This window comes from Melanerpes formicivorus, unplaced genomic scaffold (assembly GCF_026170545.1).
Source record: "Melanerpes formicivorus ecotype bairdi unplaced genomic scaffold, bMelFor1.0.p_v2 SCAF_61, whole genome shotgun sequence".
In the NCBI taxonomy this organism is placed as follows: Eukaryota; Metazoa; Chordata; class Aves; order Piciformes; family Picidae; genus Melanerpes; species Melanerpes formicivorus.
In genome coordinates this window covers 2,000,883-2,028,111 of record NW_027142413.1, presented here as the reverse complement: position 1 = coordinate 2,028,111, position 27,229 = coordinate 2,000,883, and the positions used below count along the sequence as shown (strand labels likewise).

At 39.0% G+C, this 27,229-nt stretch overlaps 1 protein-coding gene across 1 annotated transcript in view; it reads right to left on the bottom strand.

Moving 5' to 3' along the window:
• Positions 1-27,229, bottom strand: part of DNAH5 (dynein axonemal heavy chain 5) — a 125,431-nt gene that overhangs the window by 46,315 nt on the left and 51,887 nt on the right. The window contains 19 exon segments of the mRNA XM_068161997.1: positions 248-443; positions 4,558-4,781; positions 5,413-5,626; positions 6,728-6,850; positions 8,556-8,690; positions 9,397-9,539; positions 10,043-10,247; positions 10,460-10,636; positions 12,643-12,884; positions 13,878-14,024; positions 17,246-17,399; positions 18,602-18,709; positions 19,466-19,600; positions 20,219-20,413; positions 21,691-21,878; positions 23,431-23,609; positions 23,862-24,034; positions 25,946-26,170; positions 26,995-27,207. Coding sequence (XP_068018098.1) covers positions 248-443; positions 4,558-4,781; positions 5,413-5,626; positions 6,728-6,850; positions 8,556-8,690; positions 9,397-9,539; positions 10,043-10,247; positions 10,460-10,636; positions 12,643-12,884; positions 13,878-14,024; positions 17,246-17,399; positions 18,602-18,709; positions 19,466-19,600; positions 20,219-20,413; positions 21,691-21,878; positions 23,431-23,609; positions 23,862-24,034; positions 25,946-26,170; positions 26,995-27,207 — 3,376 coding nt within the window.

Below are 27,229 nucleotides of genomic sequence, written 5' to 3'. Positions count from 1 at the left end.
TATGCATTTTAAGGCTCATTTCTATTGACCCCTGGAATGGGTTGTCCAGAGAGGTGGTTGAGGCCTCGTCCCTGGAGGTGTTTAAGACCAGGCTGGACAAGGCTCTGGCCAGCCTGATCTAGTGTGGGGTGTCCCTGCTCATGGCAGGGGGGCTGGAACTAGGTGATCCTTGTGGTCCCTCCCAACCCTGACTGATACTATGATACTATATCTTTTTCCCTGTTCATACTTATGAGTCCAACTTTACCACTTTTTTGGGGTGCATCCCTTAAGAAGTCAACAAAGAATGCATCCATTTCAGTATCCAGCAAAGCTTTTGTTTCTTCAAGTTCCTCTGCAATGAGTTTTGCCACAGTTGCATCAAACCAGCTGGTATCTTCTGAGGTGGTGAAACGGTCAGCAATAACACGCTTACACTCATGCTTCCACAGGCTTATCAGTACCTACATCAAAAAATAAAAGGGCATTTCCGTCTGACTAGGCTTGCAAGGAGCTATGCTAATTTAAGAGTCATGCCTTTTTATTTATTTACTTTCAAATCATACAAATACTCAAAAAGAAACAGTGGTATTTTTGGAGATTATTCACGCTAGACCGTTAGTTCCTCATTCTGTTCAATATTAAGGCCAGTTCTGTTTAACATCTTTATCAGCTATTTGGATGAGAGGATCAAGTGCACCCTCAGCAAGTGTCAGGTCCTGCACCGTGGTCACAACAACCCCAAGCAACACTACAGGCTTGGGGAAGAGTGGCTGGAAAGTAGCCCAGTGGAAAAGGATATGGAGGTGCTAGTGGATGGCCATCTGAACACGAGGCAGCAGTGTGCCCAGGTGGCCAAGAAGGCTCACGTCATCAAAACTTTTGGGTGCAGCAGGAGTAGGGAGTGCCCCTGTACTCAGGCCTAGTGAAGCCATAGCTTGAGTACTGTGTTCAGCTCTGGGCGCCACAGTATAAGAAAGTCATCGAGGTCCTGTAGCATGTCCAGAGAAGGACAAGGAGGCTGATGAGGGGTGTGGCAGTACATCCAAAGCCCCTTCCCACAACCTCATCTCCCCAAAGCCAGCACGGGGGGAAGCAAAGAAGCCGGGATAGAAGGAGCCAGGGGAAGACACCTCCCCCCTCCCAGGGCTGTGGTTGGTGTATGCACAATACCCTTTCCCCCAAGCCAAGTGCCCTGCCAGGTACGTAAGACAGACCCCGTTCCAGGACAGTTCCCGTCTAGGCATGTTTGGGCAGAGGACAGGTGGTTATCTGTTCCTGATGCCCACATCTTTTGTCTCTCTGGCTTTGGAATGCTTTCCTGTAAAGTGTGACAAAATTACATTTGACTTTCGGAGAAGAGAAGGCTCCAAGAAGACCTCACTGTAGCCTTCCAGTATCTGAAGGGGGCCTACAAGAAAGCTGGAGAAGGACTTTGTAGGGTGTCAGGTAATGACAGGACTAGGGGGAATGAAAAAAAATAGAAATGGGTAGATTCAGATTGGATATTAGGAAGAGGTTCTTCACCATGAGGATGGTGAGACACTGGAACAGGTTGCCCAGGGAGGTGGTGGAAATCTCATCCCTGGAAGTTTTTAAGCTCAGGCTGGATGTGGCTCTGAGCAACCCAATCTAGTGTGAGGTATCCCTGCCCATGGCAGGCAGGGTTGGAACTAGATAATCCTTGAGGTCCCTTCCAACCCTAACAATTCTATGGTTCTATGATTTTGATTACAACAGGTGAGCTTCAGAGCTAGTGAGCTCTTTTGGGATTTTGCCCCACACACCCATGGAATAAGCAGCAGTAGCAGTTCAGGAGGATTTTCTGATAAAAAGGGATGATAAGGGGAATTCCCATATTCATCAAAAAGTACTGTGAGCATTTGAAATATTCCCAAAGTCTCCAGGAAGTTCCTTCCTTTTGTTAGTGGGGTAGTATTACTGCTTTTGGATTTATCTTTTCCATATACTGTTCTCAAACTGTTTGTAACCATTCCTATTCTGAATATAATTCTCAACCAAACTGCCAAATCTTTATAAGCAGCTGAAGGACCTGGGGTGGCATAAACTGGAGAAGAGAAGGTTAAGGGGAGATCTTACTGGTTTCTACAACCACCTGAAAGGAGGTTGTAGTGAGGCTGGTGTTGCTTTCTTGTCCCAGGTAACTAATCATAAGACCAGAGGAAATGGGCTTAAGTTGTGCAGGGGATGTTTAGATTGGATATTAGGAAAAATATCTTGACAGAAAGAGTGGTGAGATATTGGAACAGGATGCCCAGGAAAGCAGTGGAGTTGCCATCCCTGGAGGTGTTCATGAAGTGTGTAGATGTGGTACTTCAGGATATAATTTGGTGGTCATGGTAGTTGAGTTATGGTTGGATTCCATCTTAAAGGCCTTTTCCAACATTAATGATTCTATGTTTCTATTATAACCATGTGAGAAACCTTAATCTATCATTCCAAGATGGAATTCCCTAGCCCTAAAATCACAGACATACCTGCTAACACGTTTTTGTACCTATAAACCCCATTTTTAACTGGCCATTTAGCAGAAGGTGAGTGGAAATATCAGCATGCGGATGTCACTCCCAACATGATATCCAAAGTAATTAAGAGAAAAAAATATAAGAAATGTTTATATTGTTCCTTATCAAAATTCAATATACCTTTAAAGTTCTTCAGTTTGGTCAGAGGATGGAGAAGGAAAATCTGCCAACTTCTTAATATTAGTAGCACTAGTTTTAATTCTACACCATTACCACACAGTAGTAAAAAAAGTTCCAAGTACTGCTTGAAGACCTCTTGTCTGCCCCTACAGCACTTTTTTAGAATAGAATAGAATAGAATAAACCAGGTCGGAAGAGACCTTCAAGATCATCGCGTCCAACCTATCACCCAACACCACCTAATCAACTAACCCATGTAACCAAGCACCCTGTCAAGTCTCCTCCTGAACACCTCCAGTGATGGCGACTCCAAATGACACGCTACTGTCAAGTCTCAGAACTCATATGTAAATTTATACAATGAGATTTTGACCAATTGTCTGTTATACTTCCAAAATATTATATACATATAATCAGCGTATTTTTAGCCTCAGAAATTAAAACAAATTCTAAAATTTGCATTTTAGATCTATTAAAATTCAGGAGTTTATTCAACAAGCAGGGAAGTACATTAAACATGAAGTGATTATATAATCCAAGTGTGTAACAAATACTCCATGATTACCATAAACATTGGTTTTCCAGCACTTTATGCTTCAGTACTGAAAACACCAAATGACTTTTCCTTACAATAATTAACACAAAAATTATGCATAAACTATTGACCTTTTCTGGAAGAAAACTGGATTATAGTTTCATAGTTTCATAGTTTCATTCAGGGTTGGAAGGGACCACAAGGATCATCTAGTTCCAACCCCCCTGCCATGGGCAGGGACATCCCACACTAGATCAGGCTGGACAGAGCCTCATCCAGCCTGATCTTAAACACCCCCAGGGACGGGGCCTCGACCACCTCCCTGGACAACCCATTCCAGGGCTTCACCACTCTCATGGTGAAGAACCTCCTCCTCACATCCAGCCTGAATCTCCCCACCTCCAGCTTCATTCCATTCCCCCTAGTCCTATCACTAATATGGAGAAATAAAAATCACTATGACTTGTTACTACTTCCTTTTAAGCCATAAGCCAGAAATCATTTGTTAGGCAGATACTCAGCAGTGACTGAAAGCTCACCAGAGTGGAGAAAGGGGAACAATTTTATTTTTTTTTTAATCAATAGATACATATTTTTGTTGGGTTAAAATAAGTTCATTGCGTCTCAGTTTTCTTTGTTCTCTTCTTTCAAACAACCTAACATCTGTCAGTAGTAGAACTTAATATATGATTTAGTATAATTATGAAACAAAGTTAGCATTCCAGTTCATAGAATCACAGAATGGCTTAAGTTGGAATGGACCTTGGAGATCACCTATGCCAAACACCCTAGGCAGGGATGTCTCTCAGCTACATTTGGCTGCTCAAGAGCTCATCCAACCTGGCCTTGAACACCCCCAGGGAGGAGGCATCCACAACCTCCTTGGGCAACCTATTCCAGAGTCTCGCCACCCTCATAATGAAGAACTTTTTCCTGCAATCCAGTCTAAACCTGCTCTCCCTCAGCTTAAAACTATTTCCCTTGTCCCACTGCTAGACACTTATGAAAAGTCCCTCTCCAGCCTTCCTGTAGGATCCCTTCAGATATTGGAAGAGAACTATAAGGTTCCCTCGGAGTATTCTCTTCTTTAGGCTGAACACCTCCAGTCCTCTCAGCCTATTCTCACAGCAGAGATGCTCCAGCCCTTGGATCATCTTTGTGGCCCTCCTCTGGACTCAGTCCAACAGCTATGTGGAACAGACACTGCAAAAGATGGACTAAAACATCTTTGCCTCATAAAAATGCTGAAAACCTTTTTTAATCACAAATTGTATTTTTCTAAAGTAAACTCAAAAGCCAAGAAGTTAGATTCTTCATCCTTTTTGCTGCAATAATTATACACCAATTATAAGAAAGTCAACAAAGTACTGCACCTACCTTTGGTTCATTGATCACTTCTGATGTACCATTCAGCATTCCCTGCCAAATTCTTGAGAGGTCTCGAAGGTTGAAGACATAATGGAATTTGGCTGGTGTGGGCAGCATTTTTATCTTGGTAGCTTGCCACAGCCTGCGTGTCAGTGGAACCAATTTGGCTACTGTATTCTTCACATCCTCTGAAAATCCCCGCTCACTGCAATAATGCCCTTCTCCAATTACACCTGGGGGGGAGGGGAGGAAATAAAATTGAAGATTTTTCTATGACACACCACTGTGACACCAAGAGCTATGATCTTCATGTGTTTTTTTCTTTTTTATCCCCAAAACATTTTCCAATTTGTTGAAATGGTTTTCTAGTCTTTATTCAAATCTTGATTCACCTGTTCTTAACAGCATTCTGCCACCACCTCAGTGGGTGTTTAGCTCTTACTTAACTGTCCATTAGAAATGTTTTGTCTACATAAATAGCTCACACAGCCTTTGCATAACTAATCTCTTCTCTGAGACCAATATGATGCTGTCATTTGTGAAAATCTAGTTATTAGTCACTTATTCTTAGCAGCAGCAGCACCTTAGCAATCCTCCAACATTGTCATTAAAAGTAGGAATGGCCTTCATGCCATCCTTTGTAAGGCTTAGCATACCAATAGATTCAGAGCTCTAAATGGACCCAAAAATCTCAGAGAGTGATGAAGTGGCAGGTGGGAAGTGATTACTTAAGGAAAATGTGCTGATAAGAACATCAGAAAGGGGATTAAGCCTCTATTTTAATCATAATGTTTATAAATAGGGGGGTAAAAATCAACTACCATTTTCAAAAATGGGATGGATATAAAGCAAATTTCCCTTTACCAAAAATCTTGTCAATGGAAGAATTAGAAGGCAGAGTACAGTTGAACACAGAAAAATGTCTCTTGAGTCTCTGTGGAATATCATTGCGACCTCCCCCAGGGTGGATCATGGCAGCCAAAAACTGAATGTCCACAATGTTTGTAAATTCACCAGGTTTTTCGAGGTTATAAAGTCCATTTTGTTCCATCAGCTGCCTAACTATTTCATTAGTGACCTATAAAATAACCAAGTGTTATATTACAAAATATTATACATGCAGCTAGTTAAAATACAAAACATGATTAGGTGCATGAAATACTTCATAAGACTATATAATTATTTTCTCCCCCAAACTCCTGTTTGCTTCAAGAGAAGAATGCACTGCTAGGAATTAGCACATATAAATTGTCTGTTTCATTGGTAGTATCTGTGGACAAAAACCCCAGAAGCAGAAGAGAATTCCTAGCCTAGAATTAATGCTTCATGCTTCATTCTTACTTGAATGTTGTATGATTTCATGATTTTTAAGACTGCTGTATTGGAATTCCTTCTCCATTTGAACACAAAATTTCCATTTTCTTCTAATCATGCCCAAGCATCTTCACATGTCGCATTTGCTGCCAAGTATTTTGATTTTTCTAAACAGTCAGTCCCCAGCTTTCTTGTAGGTTCCCTTCAGATACTGGATGGCTGTTACAAGGTCTCCCAGGAGCCTTCTCTTCTTCAGGCTGTCTAGATAGGACAGGTGCTCCAGCCCTCTGAACATTTTTGCGGCTCTCCTCTGGAACTGCTCCATCAGGTCCATGTCCTTCTTGTATTGAGGGCCCGAGAGCTGGACTCAGCACTGCAGGTGAGATCTCAACTCAGTAGAGTGGCAGAATCACCTCTTTTGATCTGCTGGTCACACTTCTGAGGCAGCCCAGGATGCAATTTGCCTTCTGGGCTGCAAGGGCGCATTGCTGGCTCAGATTATGCTTTTCATTCACCAGTATCCCTAAGTCCTTTTCTGCAATGCTGCTCTCTCTCACATCCTCCCCCAGCCTGTATTGATAACAAGGTCTGTCCAGACCCCAGTGCAGGACCTTGCATTTTTCTTTATTAAACCTCATGAGGTTCACCTGGGCCCAATTCTTGTAGTCAGGGTTTATATTTTCAATTAATTCATAACAATATAAAACTAGATGGTTTCTCTCTACTTGTGTGACTGAGAAGACAGTTTTACATTGTAGCAGGGAAAAAAAACCCAACCAAACCAAAAAAAAAAAAGAATAAAACAAGCCAGCAAACCAACCAGCCCACCTTTTGCCTTCCTTTTCCCCCTCTTTTACAATCTTACCTGATCTCCCCATTCATTTATTATGGGCATATTCACATCATCAATGAAGACTGTCATCTTTTTGCCAGTGGGTGGACCGTAAGTCGTGCCCATGCGTTTGTCCACGTAGCTTTCTATTGTACGCTGTTAAAAAGTAATTACAGCATAGTTACAAAGAGCCTTTCCTTTCATATATGATTCAATCACTTAAACATATTAATAGTTTTACTAAGGAAGGTTTCAACAACACATCCTCCAGAGGTAGTTGTATTAATGCAGCTAAAACATCTGAAATCCCATGCTATGGAGCATTATGTTGGTATCAGATATAATGAATGACAACCATGCCTAAATATGAAACATTTTAAAACTATTTCAAGCTTTTATTTGATTTTTTTAATTTATCAACAAAATGATTACTAGTAATCACACAGAATCACAGAATACATACAGTTGGAAAAGACCTTAAAGGTCATCCAGTCCAACCCTTGACCCAGCACTGAAGGGTCAACACTAAACCATGTTCCTAAGTGCCAGGTTCACAAGGTGCTTAAACACCTCCAGGGATGGTGACTCCACCACTGCCCCAGGCAGACAATTCCAGTGTTAGCTACTAGCAAAAAAAGCTTAAATTAATTTTCTGTCTGATCTGAAAGAGAAGACTTTTCCAGCAACATACATCATAAAAGCATACAGTGATAAATGCACATATGCATAGACTTGATGAAATTACTTAACAGCAGACTTACCACTACTTCATTTCCCATCATCTTTCCATTGTTCCCTTCCTATTAAGGTCACATGAAACTACTTAACCATGCATAGCTGTTCTTTGGTGCAAAACTAAATACCTGTATTCTTACATTGTGTCTAAGCTCCTGTACAGTAGCCTGGAAAGTCTTACACAAACAATATAAGTTAGACCAAGATTTTAGTATGTCAGAGTAAATTAAAAGCACATGTGCCATAACAGACAATGCTTTGGTCTAGATAGTTATCAGAGACTTCCCTGTTAGTCTTATACATCTCTTTCAGGTGTCTTAATTATCAACATATTACCATCTATAATCAATACATCTATCATATATCTGTTTTGTTTCTGTAGCCCAATCAATAAAAGAAAAAATACTAAGGAAAATAAGACCAAAATTTATACACTTGTATATTAAACATATTGATAATTTCTACTATATTATATAGAGTCATGATACATGATGCATCAAGCTTACAGGCAGCACTTCCAATTGCAGTACATACAGACAGTGCTTTGGCTTGGTGCAATAAATTGCATTAAAAATATTTCCCATAGATATTGCTAGCAGATTAAGGAAACTTGATATAATTCAAAGTAGCTCAGTAGAAATTTGGCCAGACAGTACTGTTCAGGAATTAAATATTCTTGATTCTATTTAGTGCGACTGTGCTTCATGCACTACGTATTTAATAAGGAATTTCAATTGCAGACAGCACACATTTTAGAATAGTTTGCTGTGGATAGCACTTACGTTAACCGTGTAGATTCACTGACAGCTCCAGCTAATTAGCAATATATTTGATACATTGATACATTTGGTGCAAAAACATTAAATGTGATAAAGCAAATAACATGCATGGTACTGTAATAGTTCAAGAAAAGCTCATCACCAAAGAAGATGAAGGGAACATGTTTTCTACTAAATTCTAAAGACTTTTAAATCATGTTAAGATACTTAGCCCATTTGAGCAGGTCATTTTTTGTTTCTTCATTCATTTTTAATTAAAACAATCATTTTCAAAAGATCCTCCTAGCAAATTCCCAGAACTGTCTCTGAATCCAGTCACGCTGTATGAAAGTGAATGATTACCATACCTGGAAAATTAGCGGGGTAGTTGCAGATGAAAAATTGAAACTCTTAGCCATGTGGCTTTCAGGGTTATATTTTGACATAAAAGCTTTGATGATAACAGTCTTTGCAGTTCCTTGCTCACCAATTAGTAGGACAGCCTAGACAAAGACAGCATTGGAAAAGGCAAAACACATGAGCTGGGTGTTTGGGCAAAGCCTCAGCGACCCAATCTAGCTTTTAAACTCAAATTAAACCAGAAAAGTTATGTAAAGTGAATTCTCAGCAAGAGACACATAGAAGCAAAATAATGTCTCAGACTTGCAAGCCTTGTGAGTTAAATTATTTGCCGTTAATGGTCATGTCAATCAGCATGATTTAACTCACAAAGGAATTAATTGTTTGTAAAAGGAGCTGATTATCGGAAATAGGATGTACCCTCTAGAGTCTCAGTATCTGAAAGATTTCAATTGTTGCTGTTATTTACCATATCCTTCTTATTTGACACAGTTACAGTGAAGAACTTAAAGGTACATAAATTCTGCAACTGCCCCATGTGGGCAGAGTTCATATCAATGTGGCATTCTGCTGCCCTGTGTGCTGTCCCCTCTACAACAGCTACATTAAAATTTTGTCTCTGTTACGACCAAATCTCAGTTGCAATTACCTTTATTTCAACTGCAGAAAGAATGGGTGAGGGAAAGACAAGCCTGGAAGCAGTGAGTATTCAAGAATTCAATTAGATTTACATGAACCTAGCTCCTCGAATCACCATTTTATACTAAAAATAATGAAGTCCTTTCTTTTAAATATATAGTGTTTCACTTCTAATCCAAAAACTTATAGAAAAAACCATAGAAAAAGCACCTTGCCCTGTTTTGCAATAGTTTCAATAAGGAAATCCAATCTCATATTGTCAGCATTCGGCACAAAAATGGAGCCATACTCTGGAGTCCTGCTACTTGGATATACATACTCTTCAACACATGTATTCCAGTGTGTCCATTTACCTAAGAAGAAAGAAACTAAGAGAATATTTTAGAAATACAAGACATCATTGCTTCTTTAATTTTCCACTGAGATGACTCATCTGTCAGTGCTCTGTCTAACACACAGAAATCCCACTCTGTAAATTCATACCCAAATTATAGAATCCTATTTTCATAGATTCTCTCAGGTTGGAGCTAAAAGGATTACTGCTCTCTCCTACATAATTAGGAGGCTTGTCTATTTTTGTTCACTTGACAATTCATCAGCACAAAGTCTATGCAGCTTTCTGTAGCAATATATCCACATTCCAATTTCTCAAAGGAAACAGGGAAAAAGCTTTACAACATCATCAGTAAAGTTTAGCTATAGAACAAAACCTGTGAATGAACACACAAAACAAGGTAAGCTACCAAAAAAACAACCAAACAAACAAAAAAAACCCTTCTGAGTTAATTATCTAAAAGAAAATAAATGTTAAGCTATTTTTAAGTTTTTCCCCACATCGTCCAGCTGGGTTACTAACCGTCAGATGCCACATGATAATCAAACATGGTATCTTCACTGCCTTCTGGGATAGAGGGAAGATCAAGCTTTATTGTTGCATGGTTTCGAAGCCAGTGCTCCATTTTGCATCTGTCTTCCAGTTCTAGTAATGCTCCTACACTCCACATGAGAGAGAAGACATACAGTCTTTCCAAGTGTTTTGGAGTCAATTCCCCTCCTTGATCCTGAAGGATTGATTTAGAGTTTTATTTTCAATAGCCTGAAAATTCTACTCAATAATAATTAATAACATCAGGTTAAAAGCCCTCGGTCATGTTTAAATTGCTGACATCTTTGTATACTGAGTCATCAAAGAATCTCCCCTGCACACAACCTCATGACTTAAAATTACCTCCATTGGATTAAGTAAATATAAAAAAATATTCATTGGCTTTACCTTAGGTGGGATAATGCCCTGTAGCACATTAATGCTCTGCGTAATCACAAAGGCTTCTAACATCTCAATCTTGCATTGCAGAGACTGAATGCTGAAGCAGTACAAATCTGGGAATGATGATGAATACAACTGACGCAGAGTTTCAGCCTCCTGGAAGGAGCGTCTTTTCAAAAATCCCTATTAGAAAGCATGGTGAGAAAATAAATTTAGTTCCCAATACAAATCTCAATAAATTCAACTCTAGTCATTCCAAAAAGGTCTGGTAATCATGAAAAGTTGGTATCTTTTGCAGGGGCTATACAGAAGTTCTATACAGAAAGAGTGATTGCCCATTGGAATGGGCTGCCCGGGGAGGTGGTGCAGTCACCATCATTGAAGGTGTTCAGGAGGAGACTTGATGGGGTGCTTGGTGCCATGGGTTAGCTGTTTGGGTGGGTTGGATTGGTTGATGGGTTGGACACGATGATCTTGAAGGTCTCTTCCAACCTGGTTTGGTTTATTCTAATAAAGGTTTATTCTAATAAAGGCTCAGATTCTCTGCCTGTTGGTCAGGGTTTGGCCACCGAAAGGTGTAAGTATGTATAATTGCTACTGGATGTTAAGCAAGGATACTGAAGAGGGGAAAAACAAAATAAAATACTTTCAAAAGGTTTCAACAGAAAAATAATTGTTTTCAAATATTTTTAATCACAGTGGCTGTTTAAGGCATACAATAGTTCTGCAAAGAAAGGAAATCATGTGTACTTACACAAGTTTGATTTATGCTGCGTAACATTAGTTTCTATCAGTCATAAAGGGTACCCCTGCAATTATATTGGGATTTATTTCCTACAGCAGCTGAAACACCTGTAGATTCTTCCCCACTTCTGGCAAAAACTGAAACCAAGTAAGTTCCATTTAAACATAAATGTCACAAAAATATGTCTTGTTTTTTGTGTCTGTGTTCATGCACTAGAACGGGCTTCTCAGTGTGCTTCTGGAGCTCCCAGTTCAACACTCAGCAGGACACAATCTTGAGCAACCTATTCTAGTTGACTCTGCTTTGAGTAAGGTGTGTGCAACTACAGGATCTCCAAAGGTCCCTTCCAGTCTCAACTGTTTTGTGGTTCTGCAATTCTACACTTCTACCATCATAATCTTATGAAATTCAAACTTTCAGTGTCTGAAGAAAATAAACTAAAGCATTGACTATAGATAGGCAGATATCTGAAAAGTCTTTTGAGAAACCAGTGAGTGGAAAACAAAATGCTTACAAGCATGAGAAACTTTATGGGTTAAAAGAACAATAAATCTGAAAATAATACAATGTAATCATTATAAAAGGATTATTCGATTATTAATACCTGAAAGTTAATATGAACTCAACTTTATTTTTATCTGGCTAGTTAAGCAACACTGAGCAGTAGTATTTTCCATTTGATTTGGAAAACTAAAGGAGTGAATGAGATATGGCTCCAGGGGAGGACTGTGAGGAGTGGCAGAAACAACATGGAATAGACTGGGACTGACTGCAAGCCCATTCCCTGAACCCAGCACCACTGTAGGGAAGGAGGTAGCAGAGGTGGGTCCAGGAAGAAGAGAGGGGTGGAGGGAGGGTGTATTTATGACAGAGTTGTATTTATCACTGTCCTACTCTGATTCAGGTAGTGAATTGGTGGTGGGTTTGTATAAATTAAATTCACTTTGTTTCCCTAAGTTGAGTCTCTCCTTTGCTCATGACCATAACTGTTGAGTGAGTCCTCACCCTCCTTCATGTTAACCCTCAAGTTTTTTTCTCCTCCCGATTCCACTGGAGGAAGCTAGGAGTGAGCAAGCAGCTTTGTGGATGCTTTGTTGCCAGCTGGGTGCATTTAAAACGCAACACAGGGGCTACCAGGAAGTTAGCATTTTAACAATCAAATTGTTCTTCAGTTGCACAAAATACTTTGCATTACAACTCTGTCCCAGAGTGAAATATCCATATTTCTAATACCGTAATAAGTTGATTGTGTTCCTGAAAAAAATTACATTGTTCACTCTTGTATAAACTACCAGAAACATTGTTATATTGAATACTGATCTATAAGTTTATATAATGTGAGAGCTATTTTATAGCTAAAGTCACAAAATTAGGTCTTAACACAGTGAAGTGTTGAATAAGGAACCAGTAAAATTTTCTATAAATGATCACCAAGCTATTGTACCTCAAGGATAGGGCTCCAGTTGAGAACTGATGAGCTCATGAATACCATCCCATTTCTTGAAACTGTTGCTGGAGAAGCATTATCAATATTATGAGGTTCAAAGACTATTTTGCAATTTGGCGCCATGGGTATCCGATCTCCATTTGCTAGTGTTAGAGTTCTGTTATCATCCAGGACAGAGTTAAGGTTCTCAATCCAAATAGCATCAACTGGACCATCAAGAACTATCCAGATATGGTCACCTATAATCCAGAATAACAGATTAAAAATGCCTATTAGGGAAGTTCTTGTTTCTTTCAAGGATCAGTTTCTTCTCTTTGCAAACAAATTTTGAACTAATTCTGAGTTTGCACGTGCAGCTAGTGTCAGTTTTTAATACAATTACCAATTCCATCACTCAGTTTCAAATAAGTACTTCACATCATCATCAGTTGACAATAATTATCCATTGCTCAGTACATAAAGTTTCATGAACATAAGTCATGAGTTTATAACAGTCTGAAACATTTTTATGCATTTATTTTTTCTCGTAGTAATACATTAGATTTATTTAAACTTAGATAAAACAACATAAGCAAGATAGAAACTAGAGATCTATATCAAACCACCAGTCATTTGTTTCCAAAGTGTTTGTGTAAATGTAGTGAGAATAAATAAAATGAATGTTTGCTAAAATGACATTTTTAAACAGCATTCCCACTACAGTACAAGAGGTCTATTAGGGGAAGATTCTTGTCCATTCTCCTGCTTGCAAAATTGATCCAGCTCCCTTAGAAATGTTTCCTGATCTTTCCACTTAGTAACAGAAATGGATCTTAAAACCTGCCTCTCTTTCCTAATAGAACCTCTTAGGAGTCTACTGTGGCTGCTGGAAACCAGGCAGAAATCCTGACAGCGACAAAGTATTTTAGAGACCAATGTTGGTAGAACTGACTTTTATCATTCCCTTCTCTCCATACAAGGGCCTAGCATTTGAGTGAGATCAGCAAATTCAGTGAAATTCAGCGAAACAGCATTTGCTACACTACGTAGTTTGAACACAAAGCATTTAGAACAGAGACTATCCAGTAGATAGAAGCAATATTCCAATACTTGCAGCAATATTCCAATAGTTCTATGGAAGCAATTTTGAAAATAATTTTAAAAAATTTTAAAAATTTAAATGCCTGTTAGTCTGCTTTAGAGAGATGTCTTGCATCTTGTTTTGGTTTGGGGGCAATTCTTATTTGTTATACCTTTTTTGGCTCTTAAAGTTTTTCTCCAGAGCGCTGAAAATATTCCATCTGTCCAATCATTTGTTGCCACATCAAGATGACCAAACATTTGTGGAGCAGTTATAGCCTTAGGATTCATTCTCATTTCACGATGTGGCTGTCCACAATCTATGAAGGCAAATAATCAGTTAGTTTTTTTGTAGTTAGAATAGAATAGAATAGAATAAACCAGGTTGGAAGAGACCTTCAAGATCATCACGTCCAACCTATCACCCAACACCACCTAATCAACTAACCCATGTAACCAAGCACCCTGTCAAGTCTCCTCCTGAGCACCTCCAGTGACGGCGACTCCACCACCTCCCCGGGCAGTCCATTCCAATGGGCAATCACTCTCTCTGTGTAAAACTTCCTCCTGACCTCCAGCCTGAACTTCCCCTGGTGCAGCCTGAGACTGTGTCCTCTTGTTCTGGTGCTGGCTGCCTGGGAGAAGAGACCAACCTCTGCCTGTTTACAACCCCCCTTCAGGTAGTTGTAGACAGCAATAAGGTCACCCCTGAGTCTCTTCTCCAGACTAAGCAGCCCCAGATCCCTCAGTCTCTCCTCATAGGGCTTGTGTTCCAAGCCCCTCACCAACTTCGTTGCCCTTCTCTGGACTCGTTCCAGCAAGTCAACCTCCTTCCTAAACTGAGGGGTCCAGAACTGGACACAGGACTCGAGGTGTGGCCTAACCAGTGCAGTGTACAGGGGCAGAATGACCTCCCTGCTCCTGCTGGCCACACTGTTCTTAATGCAGGCCAGGATGCCATTGGCCCTCTTGGCTGCCTGGGCACACTGCAGGCTCATGTTCATCCTACCATCAACCAGCACCCCCAGGTCCCTCTCTGCCTGGCTGCTCTCCAGCCACTCTGACCCCAGCCTGTAGCACTGCATGGGGTTGTTGTGGCCAATGTTCTTTTCAACAGTCAGGCAGCTTTGACAAATTCGAAATCATTACACCCAAATGTATGTTTTGGTATGCGTTCACTATCACAAGAAGCGTTGCATTTACTTGGAAAACTTATCTCTTGATATACATCAGTATTTCTTAACTGCAGCAAACAAAATGTAAAGTACAAAAAAGTTCTGCAACTTTTGAAAGTACAATTCATATTTCATAGATTTATCAGGAACGGAAGAGTAGCTAGATTAAATTTATCCAAGGGTTGCTTTAGTATTTTGAAGGCTTATCAAAAAAATAAGAGTTTTAAAGCCTTTGGTTTGAGTGCACTTCTAGAAAATCCAATTACTAAATACCAGACAGATGTTCCACATGATTGTTTTTTTGGTTTTCCCATTTTGCACTTGCATATGTCTTGGAACAGGGAAAGTATATGATATTGCTATACTCCTGTGAAGTGCCTTAGGCAGTTCAATTCTGTATTGCCATATGATAAAATCACACAGGCTTTATATTTTCCTTATTAACAATACCTTTAAAACTCCTATGCCAGACATCTTTAGGGAATCCCATTGTCATGAAACTGTCTAGGTGGCCAGGGGACAAGAAGGCAAGTTGATTTACCTCACTTCAAGACCCAAGGTCATTTACAATCAGCAGCTGTTTGTGCTAAATGAAGATCCACGAAGCTGGCCTGCCAAAGAGCTGAAGGAGGGAATCTTATGAAGAAAAGACTGCCTTGTTTTGGCTAAATCTTCAAAGCAGCTTTTGAGGGCCAGTGTGACTGAACAAAGATCTTTGTCTAATTAACTGTAATTTTAGTATTAAAGCTAATGAGGAAAATCAAGTACATGATAAACATATAGGACTGTATTACTAAATATTCCTCCCAGGGACAACCTGGGTGGGGTGTAAAACCCATGAGAGGGACATCTCAGGGTGCCCTGCCTCTGGCATGGGGGAACACGCATGCTGCTGACTTTGGTACCAAAGTTAGCAAGGGAGATTGAAGCATGAGCCAGCACAAGCACCACCACCAGCTGCAGTAGCAGCTGAGACCAGGAGAGAAGGCAGAGATGATGATGGACAATGGGCTGTGCTCCTTTTCCTCCGCCCAAGACAGGGATGCCTTTCTTGGTGAGAATTACACTTTCAATATATGGCTGAACTTGTGCTGCATTACTGCTAGAGCTACTGCTAAGGTTTGCATCTCTGATGGTGTTTGGTGTTACCCGGGATTTATTAACCTTGCAGTCAGTGCAATCCTGAGTCTGTAGTATCTGTCACTTTCAAACAATTTGTTTTAACTTTCTGAGCTGTGTCAGAGCAAGTCCTTATCAAGACACTGAAAAGTGGTGGCAAAAGTTAATTTTGCCAAATAGTTACATCAATAGTCCTGGGCTCTGAGACAGGCAAACATCAGGGTCTTTCATCTGAACATGACACCAATATTAAAACTTAATCACCTATCAGAAATAACATGTTGGAAGAAAGAGCCCCAAAAATGGCTTACATTAAAATTTTAATTATAATCAGAGTTCACTAATATCTAAGACAGAATCCTGGCAGATCACGTAGTTTTTACATTTCCTGAAGTTATGCCAGAAGATCAGCTTGAAAAATCTATTGCAGCAACTTTATGAAGTAGTAGTTCACATCTCAGTGCTACACAATTATAGGAAATGGTATAATGTAAACATTTGTTTTTTTCACGTTTTTTCCTAAATGGAACAGTCATTAACATTGCTATGTAGAGCTTACAGAGTTTCTTTAGCACACTAAGGTACTGGCTGAACTGTTTCTCCAGAAAGTGTTCTGGAATATTGTATAAGCAGCCTACTGAAGTCTGTGAGATGGAGTAACACACATTACCTCAAAAGAGAAGTTTTTTCTCCTCCAGCTATGATTTTTTACTTTCATGAGATCAAACAGAAGTTCTGTCACTAATAATTTCTCTGAGAAGTACAGATTACAAAAAACACACTCCTCAAGCATCCATCCAGAACACAAAATGAATACCCTTGAAGATTTTGTCACTGCTCAAACCAGGAGCTATCTCCAAGCAGCAACAAATGACAGAAGTAGGCGTTTTACACTGCACACAGGGATCCTTTCTTGTGAATTGTGCTCAAAAATAACTAAATACTCATGATTAGTGGAAGGTTTCAGCATTACCTCCACCAAATCTCAACATTTCCAGAGCAAGAACTTCTGATATAAGTCTTGTAATATTTTAAATAAGATATATTTTATATGACTTTGAATGCCAAATGCTTACAAGCTTTTAAAAAGTACTACCACAATAATTAATATCGCCACACATGAACTGACTCTTCCAGTAATATATTCTTTCAGTGAAGCAATTCAGGCTTTCTGTGAAGAAACGACATGGTTTAAAGTTTACAATGTAACACTTTAATTGCAGCTTGCAATGTAAATATTCATATACCTGTCATGGCTTTCATTAAAGTGTGGATGCAAACAGTTTTTCCTGAACCACTAGGCCCTAGTGTCATCAATCCATGCCTTACTCTCTGAGTTTCAAAAAGTTGGATAACTTTCAGTTTCCAAGGAGGATGACAAACAAGTCCAGCTTCCTCCACCTATATAGATAGTGACAGAAAAACAAATTAATACTGGTTTCAGGCACAAGATACTTTGATACTGTAAAAAACCCAAACCTTCAGCAGGAGACTACATTCTTTGTAAAGGCTTTGTGTATATAAAAAACACGTGTATATATGTGAAAGTCCAACTCTTGTCTCAAACCTTGTGTGTTGAAAATGGCCCTGACTTCCTTCTTTCTGGTTCAAGTTGAGCCCTGCTCCTTGCAATTAAGTTAACATTAGGAAAAGATAAGCACTTTGCAGGTGGGAACGTAGTCTTTCCCCTGAGTTGCAGCATTTAGCAAATACATTAACTGCACCAAGGAAAGGCCTGTAGTGGACACTACACTGAAAGGAGCTCATGCAAATCACCATTGCCTCTCTACACTTCCTGTGTAAACTGGGGATGCCATCCATGTCCTAAGGGTATAAAGGGACAGTAATTTTCTTGCTCTGGTGTGCACCCACTTCAGATCTGGACTGATCCTGTGAGGTGTCGCTAGATCCAAGGGTGGTGATATTTTACTTTCTATCTTATTCTCTCACTCCTCCTATCTTTTCATCTTGATAGTCACTTTTCCTTGCCTTGATAGACATAACCTAGTTGTGCCTTAAATTAGGTGGCAAGAAAAGAATGCCTGCACAAAACCACCTTTATCTGCACCATTTATCATTGTTAGGAAAAAATAAGAAATTGTTTTGCACTGCTCCTCTGAGGCACTGTTGTGACTCTACTGCTCTGCAGCCCTGCCATGCAGGGATAGCCTCTTTCAGGGGACCATGACAATTCACCTCACTCATGGTACCCTGAGTGAAAGGAGACAATCTAAACAGTTAATACATTATGTATGTAAAAAACTCACAGAATAACAATTACATTTCAATTCAAGTATAATTTCTGGGTTTAAATTATGTCCTACAAAAATTCCCAGACAATAATATCAAGTAAAAAGAGGACTAACTTTTTACTGATAAGACAAACGTCAGCTTTGCAGTTACTGTCACATAGTTAGAATCATGGAACTAGCACTACCACTTGCTAAGGTTAATAATATGTCAATGGTAAAAAAATATAGAAAAGCTTACTGTAAATAGTGAAACATATTATTACCAACTGGGTAGCTTAAACACAAATACTTTCCTTAGATGTTCCATCACTCAAGCTATGCCAAAGCAGCACAGATCAAGAGAAAGTTTACCTGTTTCTCAATGGCAGCTTCCAGTTCAGGATACCCTACTTTATCAAGCTGGATATTTGGAAACAGATCTTCAATTAGACTCAGGAATAAGGGCTCATCTTCATCAATCTAGTGAAAATCAGGGGGAGAAAAACCCCACAGATTAAAACATTTTATTTATTATAGTGTCTTAAAAAACAATCTGTAACACTTGTGTAGCTGAATAAATACTGGAAAACATAAGGAATCACCAATAGGAGCCATCTAGATGCTAAACACTTTAGCAGGCCACAGTAGAATATGATGCTTCAAATAATCAAGTTACTGAAGATAAGCCACTGACATACAGATTGGATTCATTAAAGTAGATTATATCAATTACATTTATTCAAATAGTAAATTATTTGTCTAAGGTGTGAAAAAACACAACAAAGGAGATTAAGTATCACAGCAAGAGAAGAGGTTTTAGCTATTTCAGATGAGACAGTACTCAATACTATGAATAACAGAGTGACTAAATACTTTAGGTCAAAGGTTCTAAAGACATTATGACATAGACTTCTATGTGGTCCCTTATTTCTGTAGGGAGCAGGGGAAATATGCAAAACAATAATTTCTAAACAATTGTGGTTTAATCAAGGTAGGCAGCCGAGCAGCACACAGCACCCACAGCTCACACCCTCCCCAGCCCCATACAAGGTACTATGAAGAAAACTAACTCTATCCTGGGACTGCGCAAGGTAATGGGACATTTCCATGACAGCTTCAGTGTAAAGGCCACATCCAATGTTCCAGTGATCATCTCAGTAGATTTAAATTGTATTTCAAAAATTCACACAGATGCAAAGTGCAGTTTACTTAATTTACCAGGCCCTCAGAACTTACTAGTTTAGACAGGTTCATGTCTCTCAGCACACGCATGACAATGGCAGATTCCGTATCTGTGGGATTTGCTCTTTTCGCTGCTCCTAACGTACGCAGCACTGACAGTATATTCCGCAAGCCAAAATCATAATGCACCTGGAAGAAAAGCAAATTGGGGGGAAATTTTCCCTGAGTTAACAGGGATGAAACCATTCTTATTTGCCACTTAAGATACAGATTTCTATGAGAAGTAGTACATATAGCACAAATGCCTCCTAACATCCACAACTAATCTTTGGCTGTGTGACAGTGGAAGGCTTGGTTCTCCACCTCTGCTATCACCTACTAAACTGTAAGGGGTGACAGAAAAGGAAATGTAATCTCAAGTCTTTGAACCAATATAAGTCTCCCAAACACTATTAAGAAATAAACTAACTATTATTATTAATTCTCTGAGGACATTAGAAGTTGATTTTATTTGAAAAACATCTAAACAAGCTTAGGCAGCACAGACCAAAAATCCAGCTAATACGTAAGTTCTTTATTTGTCTCAATTACCACCATTCACTAAAGCAGTGTTTTGAATAAGGGTCTTGTTCTTGCACAGATTATTTGTAAATAATTTGCCCTTATCCTCCGGGGCTGCACTACTAAATTGCAAGTGTCATTTAGCTTAGTGGACATGAACTATTTTCTTCATGAAGATACTAATAATTTGTGACACCATTCATATTTTTTCCTTGAGATAATTTTTCCTCATCTAAAAATAATCACCTGCTTTGACAGTTGTTCTTCACACAGCTTGTACAGTGTGAAGAACTTCCTTGCCAGTACAACATTAGCAATGAAACCACAACTAGCCAGTTTGACACGAATTATAATTTGACGATCAGGAACCATCATAGCCACTGAACGGAAGTTGATCTTCAAGTTTTCAGGAAGTTCTTGTCGTCCAGCATATCCTGGATTCTGGAGAGAAGGAAAGGTTTTGAAGATGTCTGCACCTTGCACATACTGAAGAATCAGAAATGTGTGATGTAGCTTTTTGGCTTTAAATCACATGTAAAAACGAATTGATATGCAGATTTACCACCATATCTCTACAGCATTTTAGCCTGCCTTACATCCAAGAGGTATGAGAAATGTTCCACATAAACACTTCAAATCTGTACTTGTCTTATACACCTCGGTTTTACCAGATACTTCTACCCCTATCTCGAAGGCCATTTTTCTGTACTTGTAGCAAAAAACATTCTTTGGGAAGCAGAATGTAGCAAGCAGAAGTAATCTGACACTGAAATAACAACTTGTAGTTACAGTGCAGGCTGTTAATTGCATGCACTTGATGTTATTGAAACAAACCTGTAATGGGTTAACAGCCTACTTTGCTCCAACACCAAAAAAAAAAAAAAAAAAAGGGTTAGATAAGGAGTTGAGTTAAAGAGCTTTAATGAGAAAAATGAGATAATACAATGCACCTTAGTCTATTTGCAGAAAAAGCACAGTGAAATGCAGAAGCAGAAAGCCGGTGACTTAAACCCCCCACCCATCCTGTCCCATGCCAACCTCAACAAAGGAAACCAGCACCCCCAAACCCAGAAACCAAAACCAGACACCTGATGTGGTTTTAGTGTGAGAGTAAAAAAACTTGCCACACTTCCCCCTCCTGCCTCCTCCCTCTCCTCTTACCAAGAGATAAAACAGGGAAGAAAAAAAGGCAGAGAGAGTTTTCTTAGTTGATTTACACAGAATGAAACAGAAAGAAAGGGAAAGGAAAAACACCATTCAGATCCCAAAACCATGCAAAGACATGTCCATATGTTTGAGACCTGGAAAGAGAGTCAGCAACTAAGAATCTCCTGTCCAGGATGGTAACACCCTGCAGTCATGAAGTGTCGTAAATTCATGATCTCTGATAGTGGGGGATATTAGTGTGTTTCAGATCACTACACCACCAGAATAGGTAGCCCCTCGTGTTACAATCTGAACTTCAAGACCATAATACTTTGCTCTAGCCAGCACTTTGATTTTGCAACTATCATGACAGCAGCATCAGATTGAATAGCAGCAGCAGATTCAACTCAACCCATGACAAACCCCTGTAAACTGTCTTTGTAATAATGCTCTGTGTTCTCAAACTGTCAGTGAGTTCCATGAGCTGAGTAAGAGTAAGTGCATTTAATATACCAGTTTAGAAGCAATTGTACAATCAACAGCAGCGTATTAGAAATCTAGTGAATACCTACCATAGTAAGGAAGATGCCAAATTCTGGATTCATTTCCACATTATCTCCATCAGTAAAAACAAAGCGCTTCTTATGCTCCTTCTTACAAGTCAACACAATCGCAATTTGCTGTGCAGCTACTGATAGTACTGGTAAATCAATACGATTGAATTCATCAAAGCAACCCCAGGAGCCAGACTGAGCAAGACCTTCAAAGAGAAAAGCAACTAAGCCTCTGGCCATAATATTGTTAACCTCTTTTTGGTTCAATTCATAGGACAAAAATTAGGTTAATCTACCTCAGGAAAAACATGTTAATATTTAGGGATTGGGAAAGGCATAAGGAGAAGAGCTTTTCTTTTTCAAGCAAGAATTCATGAAGTGCTGAAAGTCCTCCAGCTGGACTGCGATACTACAAATTTTGATTTCTGATCCTTCTCTCAGTAACTTGAATGTATCCCTGTTCCTCCCTATCCCCCCCAAAAAAAAACATCCCTGCAATAAGACTATGAAAATATGATGGATTGTCAATAGCTTACTGTGCCAATTAAAATGACCAATAAACTTGCTTTCACCCAGAAACAAGTTAGGTCAGACTGTGCCAGAACTGCATTTTCCCCTCAGATATTTATGGGAAAATAAAACCAAAAAAAAAAGTCATCAACAGAGTCACTTGCAAAATGTGAAAGTCAGGGATCTCCAGTTGATCTCTAATTTGGCAGCTGCCATGACTGACAAGAATCAGTTTCAGGTGCAAAAAAATACCCACCAAACACGTTATCTCCATCTGACTTCAGTGAGCTGTCAATTGTTTTTAAAATACATAGGACTACTCAACTGATAAGACCTTCAACATTTGAAGAAGACAAAATCCTGAAATCAGAATCAAACATATTCCACCAGTCCAGCAATAAATTTCACAGCTTTTTCTTTTTGCACTGGCAATCCTCCTGGATATTTTAAGTGCCTTTTTGTGTCCTTTCATAAACTGTATTAGATTTTTTATTAGATTTTTATTTCTTGGTGACAGTGTTGTATTTTATATTCATAGCAAGGTATTAATTACTTTGATTAAAATACTGAAAACCACCTGTTGATTATGTGTTGACTTTGCTTAATAAAGATGTTCCCTTAGCATTTATAATTTTTGCACACTCCATAGAATTACATAATCACAGAATATCCTGAACTGTAAATGACTTTTGATGATCATCAACTCCAGCTCCTGACTCCACAACGGGCTACCTCAAAGTTAAACTACACATCTAAGTGTTGTCCAAGCAAGGCTTAGGGCCCTGACAGCTTTCTTGGGGAGTTTGTTCCAGTGCTTGACTACTCCTTCAGTGAAGAATATTTTTCTAATGTCAAATCTGAACTTCACCTGACACAGATTGAAGCTATTGCCTCATGTCCTATCATCCCTCTCCGCTCTTTCTCATGAAAAAGTTGCACCTCATTGGCATGATCATTCAGTGATGAGCTGTGGCAATGAGGACACCCCTCAGTCTCCTTTTCTCTCATCTGAACAGACCTAGTATACTCAGCCCTTCATTTCTTTCATTATCTTTGTTTCTCTTCTTTGGACTCATGAAATATTTTTACATGTTTCTTAGACTGCTGACCTCTGAACTGCACTCAGTATTTGAGGTGAGGCCACTCCAGCACTGAGTGTAGTGGGACAGTCACTTCTTTTGAAGTTATACTGTGCCTATTACACCCCAAGATACAGCTGACGTTTTTAGCCAATGGTCCACATCTTACCTTTGAAAATCCTCCCAAGTCCTCGAAAATCCATCTGGTCTGAACAGTTGAAGACCACTACATATTTTCCAAGGCACCGTCCCATGTCTTTGACAGTTTCAGTTTTTCCAGTTCCTGCAGGTCCCACAGGTGCTCCCCCCAGGTTCATGCCTAAAGCTTGAGCCAAAGTGATGTAACACCTAAAAGATAACAGGTTTTCATCACTTAATGGGCTGCTGTCCACAGTTTTCTGTACAGCTAATATTGTAAGTCACAGAAACAAAAATATTAATGTATTCCATGTAAAATCATTGACTTTCATAAGATCATGAAGGATAAACTGCAGAGACCTGTTTTGCACCCAGTTGGAATGACTAAATTGCTCTTGGTAAAAGCCTAGGTTTGGCAACAAAGAATAATGGAATAAATGGTGGTTTGTTGTTTTTTTTCACCTGTCTGTAAGAGGTGTTATTACAAGCCTGTCAGTACAGCCCAAAAATTCATTCTGGTAAGTGAAACCCACATCAGTGATCTTAATCATCATTTTATCAGAGTCTTCATTAAAATAAAATCGACATTGTTTCAGCCACTCAAACTCTGTAGGGCTCTTGATATGCATGCAACACTGAAAAAAAAAATAAAAGAGGGGGAAAAAGACTGTTACTCATGGTTAATATTTACTTTTGCATTCATATTATCTCATCCAAGTAGTACTGCAAAGGAAGCACTGCCACTAAACGGGATAAAAAACAGCCAGTAACATAACAATAGTGGAGATCCTACCTTGATTTTTTGTAACACAAAAATCACTGTTGTGTTATCACTATCTCTGAAACCCCTAAAGCAGCAAAGGAACTTTAGACCAGTGTTTCAAAATTCTAAATACAAATTAAGAGTCCATAAGCCTCACACAAAAGTCATTACATTCAGTTAACATTAAAACTGCCATTTTCTTTTCACAGAATCACTGAATATACTTGGTTAGAAGAGACCTTCAAGATCATCTAGCCCAACATCCACCCATCACTGTAGAGACAACACTAAACCATGTCCTTAAACACCAGGTTTACATGTTGCTTTAACACCCAGGTATGGTGACTCCACCATTGCCCAGGGCAGACCATTCCAATGTTTGATAACCCTTTCAGTGCAGAAGTATTTCCTAATATCCAGTCTAAACCTCCCACGGTGCAGCTAGTATCAGTTTCCATCTAGTCCTGTCACTTGCCACCAAGGAGAAGAAGCTGGAACCCTCCTTGCTCTAACCTTTCTTCAGGTAGTTGTAAATGGCAATAAGCTCTCTTCTCCAGACTGAACAATCCCAGGTCCTTCAGCCGATACTCGTACAACATGGGCTCTAAGCCCTTCTCTGGACATATTCCAGCACAGTATCACAGTAGCACAGTATAGCCAAGGTTGGAAGAGACCTCAAGGATCATCGAGTCCAGCCTGTCACCACAGACCCATGACACCTCAAAGTCCTTCTTGTAGTGAGGAGCCCAGAACTGAACACAATACTCAAAGTGTGCCCTCACCAGTGATAAGTACAGGGGGACAATCACCAACCTGTTCCTGCTGGCCACTGTGTTTCTAATACAAGCTAGGATGCCATTTGCCTTCTTGGTCACCTGGGCATTACTCATCTCTACCATTTATTTTGACATATGTGTAGGAAGCACATAATGTGATACTTAATTTTTTTAAAAAATCATGAGAATTGTGTGAAAATAAACAAAGAAACAAAAAAGATATTTCAAGACAGTGTCATGGTGCAAATATTAGTTCAGAAATTAGTAGACCTGGGAGTAATTCAAAGTTGGCCAATTTAATATTAAAACAGGATTTAAAAAGATACCCTGGAGGTTGTATCTAAAATTATGCTTTAAATTATTATAACTAGAAACAACTGCAGTGACAAGATAGGTGCCTGCCTATCAGCACTGGATCAAAACTCAGCAATTCATTTCTCAGTTTAACTTCAAAGTCAGATCCAGTCAGATTTAGGCAGTAAATGCTTTCATTTTCCTAATTTTAGTATCATGTGGCAGCATGAGAAGGTGTGAAGTGAATAAATATATTCCTAAGTAATAATTAGATATGTTATTGAAACTAGAACTGAGGAGACAGCAGCATCAACCAACTTTTTCCTGAACTATAGTTCTATAATCTTTCTATTTACTTCTTGAAACATGCAATGTAGTCCAGAGAAAAGGACAAATATTTGCAACGCAATGTATGACGGAAAAGAAGGCCCTAACTGATCATGCAATCGAGGCACCTAACTTAAATGGGCCAACACAAAGCATTATAAAATTCTGCTACCATTTGGGGGCACTTGAGGGGAAATTAGCACATGGATTGAAGCAATATCAGCATTTTTATAACACTCCAAGTGATCTAATCACCAGCGTCCCAAAATCAATTGTTTATCTTAAAAGGCAATAGTTTCTAGGTATAGTAACATTTTCTTCATGTCCTTTCACATTGTTTTACGTGAAAATCACCTCATAGTTCATTGTACATTTTCAGTACTTACCAGACCATCAAAAATGTCCCTCTGATGCACATGAATAGTGATTAATGCCTCATATTTAACTCGCTCAACTGAGGTAAGATCTTTTGTTGTCATATCTATCAGCACGTTTAGGAGATCCAGGAAAAACTGGTTCGTCTTTCGCATAATTTTTTTGTCATATCTGGCATTAGTCAAAGCTTCTTCTGAGTCTCTTGTCCAAATCATTTGAATCCCCAACAACCCAACCTTAGGAAATACAAAAGTATGTGCTTCGTAATAGTCTTTTCTGTTTTGTTTAAAATGTACATTCACAGATACATATAATGTATATAAATGTATAAATAAATGTATAACATTATTTTTCATGCACCTATATCGATTTTGTTCGACTGATGTATGTTTTCTGTATCCCAACTCCATTCATAAACATAGTGGAATCCACACTTCAGCCTTGTAGATACTGCTCACAATGCACTGCCTATACAGCTGTTCAATATAATTTAGAGCATGTATAAAAAATGTATATAATACAAAAATGTATATAATACATATACATGACTAATACCAAATCAGTGACTAATTAATGCTTCAACTTAAAATATTTTATCAATAATTCATGAACTCTTTATTCCCTCTCCAACAGTACTCTTGATCACAAGTAAAGAAACCTCTACTTAGAAAATAGTTTCCCCTCAGCACTAGACTCAGCCCCAAATTCTTAGTCTTTTCCCATATATAGAAACAAACATGCAATTTTACTACTTCAGTAGACAAGTATTAAGCATGCAAAGAAATGGTGTTAACTCTTTTGCATTAGTTTAATGCTTGCAGCATTAGTTTTGAACAGTAGCTTCCAGGTAGGTTTTCTTCTTTTGGTCTTAGATATGTAAAATATAACTTAAAAGACTGAGGTGACTAAGATAAATTTAAAAGTCAAATTTGCATTTATAATACTGGCTGGAATTTGACTGTACAAAAAAACCCAACCTTAATAGTAAGAATAAAAAAAATAATAATATTGAATGTGTTACTTAGCTGTGAACAATTCTTCTGTGATTTGAAGATATTACCTGGGCTGGGTAAGTAGAAAGAAATTCAACCAGCTGGAAACCAGTTTCCTGGATGTGTGCAGCTGCCTGGCGAATAATACAATGCAGTGACAGCTGCGATTCCTTCAGCAGAGAATTCAGCCAAACTTCCACATTACCTTCAGCCATTACAGGTCTACTCAGATTTATAGTCTCACCTTCTCGTGAAGTAATTGACAGTATACAATCATATATCTAATAAAAACACAGCAAGAAC